Below are 14,530 nucleotides of genomic sequence, written 5' to 3'. Positions count from 1 at the left end.
TGCACTTAAAGCAGAACAAACTTATAAAAGGGGGACGTTTCACCCTGGACATGCATAAAAGTTAAAAGACTAACCCACAATAAACATGCACCTCGTTTTATTTCCAAGAATCACAGACTATTTCCAGCTGTCATAGAACATGTTGTAGTGGGTTTGGGTATAAATTTCGACATCAGAGATTATAGATGATCCAGAGGCTATACATACATACATACATACAGACATACACTGAGTGTACCAAGCATTAAGAACATCTTCCTAATATTGAATTTCAACCCCTTTTGCCCTCAGAACAGCCTCAATTTGTTGGGGCATGGACTACAAGGTACCAAAAGAGTTCCACGGGGATGCTGGCCCATGTTGACTCCAAGTCAAGCACACAGCGTTGTACGAGGTCTTCAGTTCCATGGCAATTTCTCGCATGGAATAGCCTTCATTTCTCAGAACAAGAATAGACTGATGAGTTTCAGAAGAAAGTTCTTTGTTTCTGGCCATTTTGAGCCTGTAATCGAACCCACAAATGCAATGCTCCAGATACTCAACTAGTCTAAAGGCCAGTTTTATTGCTTCTTAATAAAAAAAAAACAGTTTTCAGCTGTGCTAACATAATTGCTAAAGGGTTTTCTAATGATCAATTAGCCTTTTTAAAATGATAAACTTGGATTAGCTAACACATCGTGCCATTGGAACACAGGAGTTGATGGTTGCTGATAATGGGCCTCTGTACGCCTATGTAGATATTACATATAAAAAATCTGCCGTTTCCAATTACAATAGTAATTTACAAAAATTAACAATGTCCACACTGTATTTCTGATCAATTTGATGTTATTTTAATGGACAAAAAATTGCTTTTCTTTCAAAAACAAGGACATTTCTAAGTGACCCAACTTTTGAACGGTAGTGTATATATTGTAATTAATAAATGCAGAATACTTTCTTCATTATTCAGGGCTATCCTTATTGTTGTGGTAGCAGGCCCTTTGTATCGCACCCAAGGACAAAGCTGATAGGTTCCAGTCCAAAGATCCATTTATTGGGTACAATAGCTATTAAAATGGGCTTGCCTGTGGCTCTGTGGTCAGCACATATTGATTGCCTCTCCTGTACCTCTGGCCCCTTCTCTCTCGCCTCTCTCTCTTTTGCCTTCTTTTGCTCCATCCTCTGGCGCTCGGTGCCCTGACATCACCGCAATTGAGAGACCGCTGGCCGCCATTCTGTTCTGCCCCCTGTTACTCTATAATGAAAAGACTGTAATACATTTCACCAAATGACGTTCATTTGTTGGCTGGCATAATGTAAAGAATGTAGCATTCATTTTGAATAGTGGGATTAGTATTAATCCTCTGTCTGACACACACGGTTCATTCATGGTGTGTGTGTGTGTGTGTGTGTGTGTGTGTGTGTGTGTGTGTGTGTGTGTGTGTGTGTGTGTGTGTGTGTGTGTGTGTGTGTGTGTGTGTGTGTGTGTGTGTGTATGTTGTGTGTGTGTGTGTGTGTGTGTGTGTGATGGCGAGGGGTAATGCATTGCATTCTCATGTCAACATGCGGGGAGGGAGTAAAAGGCCAGATTCCATTAAGACTGCATCGGAGGGTCATAAATCAAAGTGATTGTAAATGTGTGTGTGTCCTTGTGTGTATGTAATGCATGTATGTGTGTTCTTGTGGTAGGGTTAGGGTCACACTGCAGATATAAAGGTTCTATTTTCTCAAATAGCCTACATGATTCCAATAAATGTTAATTTGCTACTTGTAGGCTAATCTTTGTACCATGTCACTGGTATTTATTTATTTATTTTTATTTCACCTGTATTTAACCAGGTAGGCCAGTTGAGAACAAGTTCTCATTTACAACTGTGATCTGGCCAAGATAAAGCAAAGCAGAGCGACAAAAACAACAACACAGAGTTACACATGGGATAAACAAACACAATAGAAAAATAGAAAAATCTATATACAGTGTGTACAAATGAAGTAAGGAGGTAAGGCAATAAATAGGCCATAGTGGTGAAGTAATTACAATTTAGCAATTTACACTGGAGTGATAGATGTGCAGATGAGGATGTGCAAGTAGAAATACTGGTATGCAAAAAAAAGAGCAGAAAATCAGAAACAAATATGGTGATGAGGTAGGCAGTTGGTTGGATGGGTTATTTACAGATGGGCTGTGTACAGCTGCAGCGATCGGTTAGCTGCTCTGACAGCTTACCGTAGTCGTGGCCTGACAAGCGTGTTTCTCTCCTGTTAGGTTCATCAGTACTACAGTTCCCTGCCTGAGGACAAGGTGCCCTATGTAAACAGCCCAGGAGAGAAGCACCGCATCAAACAGCTCCTCCATCAGCTGCCCCCCCACGACAATGAGGTGAGACCCCCTGCCCCACGGGCCCCCGGGCACACAGACGTTAGAAAGGGGTCATTTGTCACTGTGACATTGTAACGTGGGTCTCTAGCTTAATAATTACAACAAACTACAGAGTTTGTGTTTCTCTGCTGTCATTTATTTTAACAATCTGTGTGTGTTTTCCAGGTACGTTACTGTAACACTCTGGACGATGAGGAGAAGCGGGAGCTCAAACTCTTCAGTAACCAACGGAAACGAGAGAATCTGGGCCGCGGCAGTGTGAGACCGTTTCCTGTGACGATGACCGGAGTGATCTGTGAGCAGGTACACTGACTCCTGTGAGACTGGGACTGGTGCACACACAGCCACTCACATGATGAGTAGGGCAGAGGCAGGACAGACATCTGGTAGACGTTATACATCGGTGGCCATAGTTGGTGAGATGTGATAGAAATACGTGTATCGTCACATCACTATGAGGGATCTTTCACAAGAAAGAAAGAAACTTTAGCAGGTTATCAAAGGAAATAACTATGAAGGTGAAGGACATGCACATCTCTTCTGTGGTAGAATCTGATGGAATCTTAAGTACCCAGTGACATTTCTCACTTTTATTGTGATTCACCACGTGAAGAGCTCAGCTGACATTTAAAAGCAGCTCATATAATGGAGCCTCACATTCAAGTCATGACCCTGTCTTTCACCAATGGTAGACTTGGTAGACTTGTATTTCCCCGACTGTTAGATAACCTGATTGTAACTTTCTCCTCTCCCTCTTTCTCCCACCCCTCTAAATCTCTGCTGCACTCCCTGACCTTTCTCTCTTTGTCACTCTGTCTCCTTCACTCCATCTCCCTCCTTTCTCCCCTCCCTACCATCTCTCACTGTCTACCCCCACTCATTCCCACTCCCTGTACCTTTCTTCTCCTCTAATCTTCCTCTCCCCTGCCTATCCTCTCCCTCCTCCCTTTTTTCTCTCCTCCACCATGTCTCTTTCTCCTCCCCCATCTCTCCCCTCCACCATCTCTGTCTCTGACCATCTCTCAGTGTGGGGGGCAGATAAACGGAGGTGACATTGCAGTGTTTGCATCGCGTGCGGGCCACGGCGTGTGTTGGCACCCTGGCTGCTTCGTGTGCAGCATGTGTGATGAGCTGCTGGTGGACCTCATCTACTTCTACCAGGAAGGGAAGATCTACTGTGGTCGGCACCACGCAGAGAGACTCAAACCACGCTGCTCCGCCTGTGACGAGGTAGGAGCAGACCCCGCTAAACACACCCACAGGCACACAAACACACATACAGTACACCCACGCAGTCACAATCCTCTCTGATACTAAACCTTTCATAGGCCTTCCCAGCAAATATTATATTGAATACTATGACACTAACTGGGCTCCCGAGTGGCGCAGCGGTCTAAGGCACTTCATCTCAGTGCTTGAGGTATCACTACAGACCCTGGTTCGATTCCAGGCTGTATCACAACCGGCCGTGATTGGGAGTCCCATAGAGCGGTGCACAATTGGCCCAGCATCGTCTGGGTTAGGATTTGGCCGGGGTAGGCCGTCATTGTAAATAAGAATTTGTTTTTATCTGACTTGCCTAGTTAAATAAAGGTTAAATAAAAATACAAACTGCCTTGCAAAACACAATAGATGTTTTAGAGATGGATAAACAGAAGAGACCTATATGGTGTTGTCTTGAAATACACTGCTATAATATGAGAATGATTAAGCATTGTTTTCAATTAGATCTCCATACACATGATCCCAAAGAGTGGATTGCAAAAGTGGTGTAATACAGTAGGACAGTGTGTGTCAGTATGCGGGAGGGAGAGTTCTACAGCAGCAGGCAGCGAGGCCTTGATGTCTTTGTCCTGTCATTCTCTGTAATTGGGTGAGCAGGGCCTTGCCTCAGAGAAAAAAACGAATGATAAATGATACCTTCCCCATCCCTCTTCCCTCTCTCCGTCTGTAGATCATCTTTGCGGACGAGTGCACGGAGGCAGAGGGCAGGCACTGGCACATGAAGCACTTCTGCTGTTTCGAGTGTGAGACGGTGCTGGGCGGCCAGCGGTACATCATGAAAGAGGGCCGGCCCTACTGCTGCAGCTGTTTTGAGTCCCTCTATGCAGAGTACTGTGACTCCTGTGGGGAGCACATTGGTATGCCACCCACCCAACCCATCCATCAGAGCCAACGCAGGGCCCTAGGTCCAATACGTGAACCCTACTCTTGAGCGCTAGAGCACTGGCATACGCAAAGCTAGATTTCACTGACGCTATTTCAGCTGAAGGATTTCTGTAATGGTAATAGAGAACAGAGGAATGACCTGGATTTAGCTTGGAGAAACATTTCAGGGAGAAACTTGCAACGGTGCAGAGATGACCTGCTTTTAGCTGAGAGTAACCGTGGGTAGGACTTAATGCAACACTGGCATGCAGATACCGTATTGTCCGTAAATACAGACTATGTGAACTTAAGACCGTTCTCACAAAGGGGGAAAAGATCAGTGTGTGAAATCAATACAATTTCAAATGTATTCAGCAGATACATGTTTCACACATTTTCATAAGATCATTTTCTGTAGGTTAACCAAACCTGTTCTGAGTATGAGAACTCTGTTTATTTCGGAGGGTAAACCCAGCACCGTATCACCAGTTGGCCCAGTGCAAGCTCTGTGTTCCTCTCAGTCCAGAGAGCTGCTGGTTTATCCCTCAACAGGATCCCCAGCTGTGATCTGGCATGGCCCTCAACAGACAGACATGCAGCTCTGTAATTATTTGTTATACAGGATAAAGAAAGTATTTGAGTAAAACTGATTATAAATTGAAACCATCAGAAAACATGTTGAAACCAGATGGCAGCCGTTAGCCTAGGACCATTCTCCCCGGCAATTCCAAACATACTTAAAATGCAATGTGTTTATACAGTGCCAGGCATGGTACATAATGAGTTTACCCTAAACTCAGCTAAGTGTCGTAGCCCCAAGGCCTTTGTTCACTCAAGTTTACTTATAATTTCCTACTGCAATTTTAACAAAACAAAAAAATCCAGTTTAGGGATGATATCGTTATCTTTTGATTCGGATATGAGTTCTCCCTCTAGAATATTTAGCTCATGTTTTGTATTTGATTAGCCTCAATTTGCCTAGCTGCTTATAGCACTTTCTCTTTCACATTCCCCAGCAACAGTATTTCTACAATGATTAGTCTTGAGGGTTTTCTGTTGCAGGCATTGACCCTAAGCATTACTGAGCAAAACAGTAAAGTGTATTGGGACCTTTTCATGGACATTTTGGCTTATATGCTAACAAGTCTTTCCGCTCTCTCCCGCAGGCATTGACCAGGGCCAGATGACGTATGACGGGCAGCACTGGCACGCCACAGAGGGCTGTTTTTGCTGTGCCCGCTGTAAGTGCTCCCTCCTAGGTCGCCCCTTCCTGCCCAAACAGGGACAAATCTTCTGCTCACGCTCCTGCAGCCTTGGAGGTGAGCTTAATGGGTCAGACTCCTCAGACTCCGCCTTCCAGAGCACACGCTCCACTCGAGAGCCCCACCGCAGCTCCAAGGCTGGGAAGAACAGGGGTCAGGCGGGGCGGTTTTCGGGCGAGGTGGACCCTCTCTCCTTACAGATGGACCTGCTGAGTCTGTCCAGCCAGGCGCCCAGTCTGACCCGTGAACCGCCCGCATGGCAAAGCCAGGGACAGGGAGGCGACACGTACCCTTACGAGGGCCGATCAGACCACACAGCAACACCCACTCCACTCCAGCTGCTCAGCCAATGCAACGTCAGGACTGCTTATAACTCCACCTCCCCCGGGCAGGGCAGCCAACCGGACCCCAGGTCCAAGGAGACGGGTGTCCCCAAGAGGCCGCTCATCTCAGCCGTGAAGGGCCACTCTATGAATGAGAACTGGTTCCACAAGGACTCAGTCAACTACTACCCCCCCAAACTGAAACCCCAGCAAAGCGTTGACGTACCCCACAGCTCCTCACCCCACAATGGCTTCTCTGACAAGCGCTCAGTCAGTCTGCATGTGTTCCAAAGGGAGAACCAGAGGGACAGGGAGGTGGGGCCTCCCCAGATGGGGCGCAGCAGGAACCCCATCAGTGCACTTAGCTTCACGGAGCAGCTCACTCCCCTAGAGCAGACACCCAGGGTTTCCATGGAGTCACTCACCCTGTCCAACGCTACAGGTAACTCATTCAAAATTCACCATCATGTGAAGATGAATTCATGTGATTATATTTGAAGCAATATATTTTACTGCTCAGGACATTTTATTTGTCACAATACTACATCTGGGGCTAACGAAACAAGTATCGTTCACATAAGAGTGTAATGTCTATTATATCAATGGTTATAACCTACTACTATCTTGATGTAGTAATGATATTCAGGGGAGTGCCAATTAGTCTGACAAATTGAGTATCGTAACAAACATGGGCAATTTTCTGGATACGATTATGATTCAAGTATTTTTTGTCATTATCGGTGATCAGGAGAAAACAAATATGCCAACAAGCATCTTTCTCATGTCAGTCAGACACAGCGTTCCCATTACGGTACTCTCTTTGAGTCAGTCATGTGCGTGCTCTGAATAACTCAACTGGCGGGCGGTACATTGATTCTGCTGCTCTGATTTGGATAGAGTGAAGCTGTATTTCTCTATCCACTCGCTTCATAATTTCACTCGATCACTTTTCCTCACGTCTGATCATTTAGATTTCTGCTGCTACTATGATAAATCACATGGCGAAGACGTTTGCTATCAAGCTATCAATGTGCATAATATCTAACAAGTGGGGCAAGGGAAGGGAAAAAATATGAAATGCTAATGCACATTCTGACTGAGTGACAGCAAACTTGGCTGCCCACTGCAAGTTGAGGACACATACACACCCACCCCTCTGCGCACTGCTCCTAATCTGCAGATTTTTTGAAGTGAGAACATGCAAGGAGGCATTTTGCCCCATCTATTTGGGTATATTAAAACACTTCTGTTTTTCCTATCATGAGTACCATTCGATCCGACTATGAACTGTCAACTTACGGATACGATTAGGAATACGAGTATAGCAATGTCAGCACACTCCTAATGATCATAATGAGGACAACTGATGAAGTTGATCACTGACTAATCCCTCTGTTCTCTCTCTGAAGGAACGTCAGCAGATGGAGGAGGGAAGCGCCAGGAGCACCTGTCTCGTTTCTCCATGCCAGACCTGAGCAAAGACTCTGGCATGAACGTGTCAGAGAAGAGCAACATGGGCACCCTCAACTCCTCTGTCCAGTTCCACAGTTCTGAGTCTCTGCGCAGCCTGACCCCAGGCCAGCCCTACATGGAGCTGGAGCCCCCGGTGCAGGTGCAGTATCCTCTGCAGTACTGTGAGCCCCCAGGCCTTGGCATGGGGATGGGCCACTTGCCCCCCGGCTTCACCTACCAGGAGGAGGACAGGGTCAGCCTGGTGAGCAGCGCTAATGCTGCACGCCTCCCGCCCATCAGCGAGCGCACCCGGAGACAAGGAGAGGGCCCGGGTATGGCTGCCCCTGAAGACACTCCTCAGCGCCGTAGACACCACCACCACCGGTCCCGTCGCTCCAGACGCTCCCGCTCGGAGAATGCCCTGCACCTGGCCGCTGAGCGCAGGGAGAGGCCCCAGCTGAGAGTCAGAGAGGACTATGACCAATTCCCCCCTCCCCGGGGCGCCAGGGACCTGTTTGGGGGTGCAAGGGGGAGGTACAGGGGGCCGGAGCCGTTCAGGCAGTGCCCTCGCACCACCTCTGACCTCACCCTGCAGAACCCGGGTGCCCACCGCCGCCTCGCCGGGCCCTACTCATGGGACGACTATGAGGATGAGGACGAGTGGTGCTCCACCTGCTCTTCATCGTCTGAGTCAGAGGACGAGGGCTACTTCCTGGGAGAGCCCATCCCCAGGCCCGTGCAGCTCAGGTACCTGAGCAGCCAGGAGCTCCTCCACAAGTACAGCTCCACGGGGGTGGGTGGACCGCACCAAATGAGTGGCAGAGGGGGACAGCTGCACACCCGGAAACGCCGGAAAAGCAAGAATTGCATAATCTCTTAACATTCGCCACATGGCAAGAGTCAAGAGAATGTGCCCTCCCTCCCCAGTATACACTAACATAGTTCATCTGTTCAGAAAAGAGAACAGCCGCTCCTCTGAAGTTGGGTATTGTGAGGTTGACAATGTTTGATTTGCAGTTGGGTAACCGTTGACAGCATGTTTTGCATGTTTATCCATTTAATGTTTCAGAACAAGTTATCCTGAGTACTGATTATATTTCTCTGACTCTCACTCTGCGTTCTGCTTGTCTGTCACCATGTTTATCAAAGACCATGTGCAATCGTAATAATAATGTAATTTCCATTCAGCAACAGTAAGGTACAGTCAGTTTAGTAAGGTCCAGCTATTTCATGCAATGTGATTTAGGTGTATACCATTATACTCAAGTTTATAGACTGTATATAACTAAATTAATTAATTCACTAAATTAAGGAAGTCATGTAAATACTATGTAAATGATGTACCACATATTTTTATATTTTGTATAGAATCGTTTATGTATTGAATATCTATAATGTAGAAATAGAAACCGCATGCCTGTTAATGTACTGATGTTGTCCTGCATTGGAATAAAATAGCATTTCAGAGAGAGATTGACAGGTGTCTGTTCCCTCACTGGAGACTGGTGGGTTCATGTGAAGCTATGTCTACCACTGAACAGTCACGCTCACCATCTGCTCAATGCTAAAATGAATGAGAACATGGCAAAAGCACACCTCTCCGTAAATGTCATTACCCCCATGAGGTCATGAGTCAAGTGTTACAAATATTGTGATTAATGGGCCTTTGCGGCACTGTTTGCAACCAGATGTCTGTGAGCTCTAGCTGAGCTAATCATAAACCCAGATAAGTTATGTGCTGCTGATACAGCTCCATGGATTAACACATTAAAAGCTATGCTGATGGGATTCATATGGTCTTCACTGAAGCGCAGTTTGTAACACAAGCTATCTCCTCAATTAATACAACCTTTACATCCAAAATGACAGGAGTAGTTTACTTCTCTCTTGCCGTTTAATTCTCCCGTTTTCTACATTTACACTTAGAAAAGAGATCCAGGTTAAGTTTGTGTTTGAAAGGTGAAGTAGCAAGGCAATTATTTGGATTGTGTCAGTGTGGTCAGAGGATTACGCTAGCTAGGTCTCGGGCCCTCGTAATCTGTGTCCACTCCACACCCTCCCATCTGCTGCAGGTCTCAAAACTATAGGTATTTAACTACACTCTCTAGATTAAAAGTGATTAAAGACCAATGCTACTGACATGTTGGGAGCATTAGTATGTGTTTATGTAGGTTCCTTTAGAGGCTGTCTTTCATTGTTCTTATGTCTTGCTGTGGTCAAATAACATAGGGCGAGAGAGGAGTTCTCATTTTGTTGACTGTTATGACCAAAACAGCTGCACAAACTTGAGACACATTTCTGTTCTGTCTTTTCCCCCCTGTTTTACTGAGCCCCTAGGCCACTGCAATTAAGTCATACCCGCAGAGATGCACATTGTCACCAAAGAAATTAGTAGTGGAAAAAAACAACCCCCTCTTTTGTCACCAGTCATCTGTGTATAAATCTAACGGAACACATGTTTCAAAACTCATCAGAGCACACAGCCTTACTTCATCAACCCAACCCATATATTTATTAATTTCGTTTACATATCTTCTCATCCCTGCAGGCCTTTACCCAAGGACAGAGGGGTTGTGCAGTCAGTGTGTGTCAATGGTTTGTGCTTAATTAAAGCTGAGATGAGAAGCACCACAGATTGTAAGCCAAATGCTTTCTGGGCTGCACACCATAGAGGAGTAGATAATCCCTGAGTTGTGTTGATGCAGGACAGTGGTCTGGTCCGCTGGGGGCCAGCTGACTCCAGGAATATTACACTGGAGAGAACAAACATCCCATATATGGATCTGGGAAAGGGGGATACCTCGTCAGTTGTCCAACTGAATGTGTTCAACAGCAATATGTCTTCCGCATTTAACCCAACCCCTCTGAATCAGAGAGGTGGGCTGCCTTAATCAATGTCCATGGCGCCCAGTGAACAGTGGGTTAACTGCCTTGCTCGGGCAGGATGACAGATTTTAACCATGTCAGCTCGGGGATTTGATCCAGCAACTTTTCTGTTATTGGCCCAACGCTCTAACCACTAGGCTACCCTCTGGTAATAGCATCTTTGTTATTTGTCTCACTGAATGTTGTGGTCCATGTATTTACACAGTACATTCTTATGGGAATGTGGTTTGAATACTTCTATACTTGTGTTTGTCATAGGGAGTTTGTATGGGGCTTGTGAAAAGCACTGAATGTGTTGAAGTATGTAACATTCAAAGCATGCCAACTTGAAAACAGCGTGTGTCTTTCAATTTGCAGAATGAAGTTGATCATGCCTAAGCTAATGACGATAACATATTTCAAATGAAGCTAAACTGCTGCAGGTCAACAGAGTGAAAAGAAGTGTGATTGACCACCTGTTACTGAGGAGACTGCTAACAAAGGCATGTGTGTTATAAACTCAGCAAAAAAAGAAATGTCCTCTCACTGTCAACTGCGTTTATTTTCAGGAAACTTAACATTTGTACATATTTGTATGAACATAACAAGATTCAAAACCTGGGACATAAACTGAACAAGTTCCACAGACATGTGACTAACAGATTGAATAATGTGTCCCTGAACAAAGGGGGGGTCAAAATCAAAAGTAACAGTCAGTATCTGGTGTGGCCACCAGCTGCATTAAGTACTGCAGTGCATCTCCTCTTCATGGACTGCACCAGATTTGCCAGTTCTTGCTGTGAGATGATACCCTACTCTTCCAGCAACGCACCTGCAAGTTCCCGGACATTTCTGGGGGTATGGCCCTAGCCCTCACCCTCCGATCCAACAGGTCCCAGGCGTGCTCAAAGGGATTGAGATTCGGGCTCTTCGCTGGCCCTGGCAGAACACTGACATTCCTATCTTGCAGGAAATCACGCACAGAACGAGCAGTATGGCTGATGGCATTGTCATGCTGGAAGGATGAGCCTGCAGGAAGGGTGCCACATGAGAGAGGAGGATTTCTTCCCTGTAACGCACAGCGTTGAGATTTCCTGCAATGACAACAAGCTCAGTCCGATGGTGCTGTGACACACCGGCCCAGACCATGACGGACCCTCCACGTCCAAATCGATCCCGCTCCAGAGTACAGGCCTCGATGTAACTCTCATTCCTTCGACAATAAACGCAAATCTGACCAGCACCCCTGGTGAGACAAAACCGCGACTCGTCAGTGAAGAGCACTTTTTGCCAGTCCTGTCTGGTCCAGCGACGGTGGGTTTGTGCCCATAGGCGACGTTTGTCTGGTGAGGACCTGCCTTACAACAGGCCTGCAAGCCCTTAGTCCAGCATCTCTCAGGCTATTGCTGACAGTCTGAGCACTGATGGAGGGATTGTGCGTTCCTGGTGTAACTCGGGCAGTTGTTGTTACCATCCTGTACCTGTCCCGCAGGTGTGATGTTCGGATGTACCGATCCTGTGCAGGTGTTGTTACACGTGATCTGCCACTGCGAGGACGATCAGCTGTCCGTCCTGTCTCACGGTACAGACATTGCAATTTATTGCCCTGGCCACATCTGCTGTCCTCATGCCTCCTTGCAGGATGCCTAAGGCATGTTCACGCAGATGAGCAGAGACCCTGGGCATCTTTCTTTTGGTGTTTTTCAGTCAGTAGAAAGGCCTCTTTAGGCCTTTTTTTCATAACTGTGACCTTAATTGCCTACCGTCTGTAAGCTGTTAGTGTCTTAACGACCGTTCCACAGGTGCATGTTCATTAATTGTTTAAGGTTCATTGAACAAGTATGGGAATCAGTGTTTAAACCCTTAACAATGAAGATCTGTGAAGTTATTTGGATTTTTACGAATTATCTTTGAAAGACAGGGTCCTGAAAAAGGGACGTTTCTTTTTTTGCTGAATTTATCTGTTTGTCCTTCTGACTGACTCTCATGGCCAGTTTAGGGCTCATGAAGAGCATTCAGATGATTCTAAATAGAAGGTCTGTAGCATGTGACTGCCAATTAACCAATGTTCCTGACATTCCATTGGCCCAGGTATGCACGGAACTCAGTCATGTGATGACGCTAAAGTTAGCAGACAGGGATTCATAGGATGAAACACAGAGAGTCTGAAATCCAGAGGCTGTTCCTGTATCATGACCATGACTGAATAAAACTAGCACGTTGTCCAGCGGTTAACACAGAACACATCTTTCTGTTCTGGGAACACTAAGCTCTGACTTGGTTAACTGGGAGGTATGCACATCATGGGTAGTGGCCAGATGGAAGGCTATCAGCTGAGACATAAAGACGGATAATTCTCCTGTCTGCTGAGATCCCTGAGGAAGGTCAGAAGCTATTAAGTGATCTTCAAGGCCAGCACAGAGAAGGCGCCTATCTGATGTATGTAGAGAGTACGGCACCAAATTACAGCTCCACTCAGAAGGGACTGAAATAGCCTGATTCAGTTATTTAGCTGGTGAATAGAAGGTGCGTGACAGGAATGCCTGAGGATTTTACTGGCCGTCTCCCCCTTGCCGTGTGTCCAATTACCATGGTAAGAAATCACCATAACAACACAGTCAGTCCACACAAAACAAACACACACACACAAACTGCACAGCGATTAAAGTAGCCTCATACCTGACCTTTGATAGTAGCTGACATTGAGATTGATGAATCAATCAGGAATTAAATGATTTCGTTAGCTGAGAAGAGATAAAACAATTAAAGGCTGAACTGCAATTTGTCAACCTCAAATGTAGATATTGATACAGAGAGATTTGCAGGCTTTCTCTATATTCCACTGACTAAAGCTGGATGTTTTTGGATAATTGGCCAATATGACCCATAATCCTGACTGCGGTTCAGGAACAAGGAGGGGATTTCATTCTCTGATGACCACCCAGAGTCCTCTCCTAAACAACAGGGCCCGCTCCCTCACAAAGTTGTGCATGAGTGCCTTTGGCTGTCCTGAGCCTGACCCATCTCCTGAGGATGTTGTGTTAATACAGGGTGACAGTTAGTAACCCCTCTATCTGGTATTAACTCCATCTGCTATACCTCAACTCACTGGGCATCCCCCCCCACCCCGTACTGCTTTAACTCTTACCCAGTTTCAGATCAAAAACTGGGGGACATATTGGACCCACATCTCATTCTAGCTGCCCACCTACATACAAAGGTGAGAAATTGTGAAGTGTCCCATGAATTAAGTGAATTATACCAAAAGTGTTAGTCAAGGTCATAGCAGGTAAGAATTGTACCTCAACTCAACTCATTAACCTAAGCTTAGCTCCAACCCAGTCTTCATCAACAACACTTGCCTTAAACTGTCCTCTATCCACAGCCTTCTTTAACTCTCACTTTAATCCAGGCTTTAAAAGGCTCAGTGCAATTCTGTGTGTTATATCATATTGTACAACAGCTGATGAAACTAACACTGTAAAATTGTGAAAACATTTGATCAGTGTTATTTCCTGATAGTTGCTGGTTGAAAATACAATCTACACAGGACCTTCAAGTTTCACGTTTTATTTGTGAAATGCGTGACTTGCAAGCCTTTCCCAACAGTGTAGTATTCAATATAAAAATAGTCAAACAAAACATGAGAAATAAGAAAGGAAGAAAAAAACTGGAAAATGTAAGTTATACACAGGTACCAATTTTACAATTTGCAAGGATACTGTAGTAGTTGAGGTAGAACTTTTCAACTACGTACTACTATTTAGCTACTTTGCAACTACTTAGCCTGTTAGCTAACCCTTTTAGCTGACCCTCCCCTAACCCTTTCAGATAACACTTCCCCTAACCTTAACCCTTTAACGTAACTAAACTTAGCCCTAACCTTAACCCTAACCCCTAGCCTAACTAACGTTAGCCAGCTAGCTACAGTGGCTTGCAAAAAGTATTCACCCCCCTTGGCATTTTTCCTATTTTGTTGCCTTACAACCTGGAATTAAAATAGATTTTTGGGGGGTTTGTATCACTTGATTTACACAACATGCCTACCACTTTGAAGATGCAAAATATTTTTTTCTTGTGAAACAAATAAGAAAGACACAACAACTGAAAACTTGAAT

At 45.5% G+C, this 14,530-nt stretch overlaps 1 protein-coding gene across 4 annotated transcripts in view; it reads left to right on the top strand.

Moving 5' to 3' along the window:
- The window catches only part of LOC111968365 (prickle-like protein 2), a 112,129-nt gene extending 103,109 nt beyond the window's left edge, over window positions 1-9,020 (top strand). For all 4 annotated transcript variants that reach the window (XM_023993873.2, XM_023993881.2, XM_023993866.2 and 1 more), the window contains 6 exons: window positions 2,249-2,362; window positions 2,528-2,665; window positions 3,389-3,592; window positions 4,317-4,503; window positions 5,677-6,537; window positions 7,505-9,020. In XM_023993873.2, coding sequence (XP_023849641.1) covers window positions 2,249-2,362; window positions 2,528-2,665; window positions 3,389-3,592; window positions 4,317-4,503; window positions 5,677-6,537; window positions 7,505-8,427 — 2,427 coding nt within the window. In that variant the 3' untranslated portion in view covers window positions 8,428-9,020. The remainder of the gene's footprint in view (window positions 1-2,248; window positions 2,363-2,527; window positions 2,666-3,388; window positions 3,593-4,316; window positions 4,504-5,676; window positions 6,538-7,504) is intronic.
- The last annotated feature ends 5,510 nt before the right edge of the window (window positions 9,021-14,530 follow it).

The sequence above is a fragment of the Salvelinus sp. IW2-2015 genome, linkage group LG1 (genome assembly GCF_002910315.2).
Source record: "Salvelinus sp. IW2-2015 linkage group LG1, ASM291031v2, whole genome shotgun sequence".
Classification (NCBI taxonomy): Eukaryota; Metazoa; Chordata; class Actinopteri; order Salmoniformes; family Salmonidae; genus Salvelinus; species Salvelinus sp. IW2-2015.
Note: the sequence above shows the minus strand (reverse complement) of the source record. Positions and strands in the feature narration are given on the sequence as shown.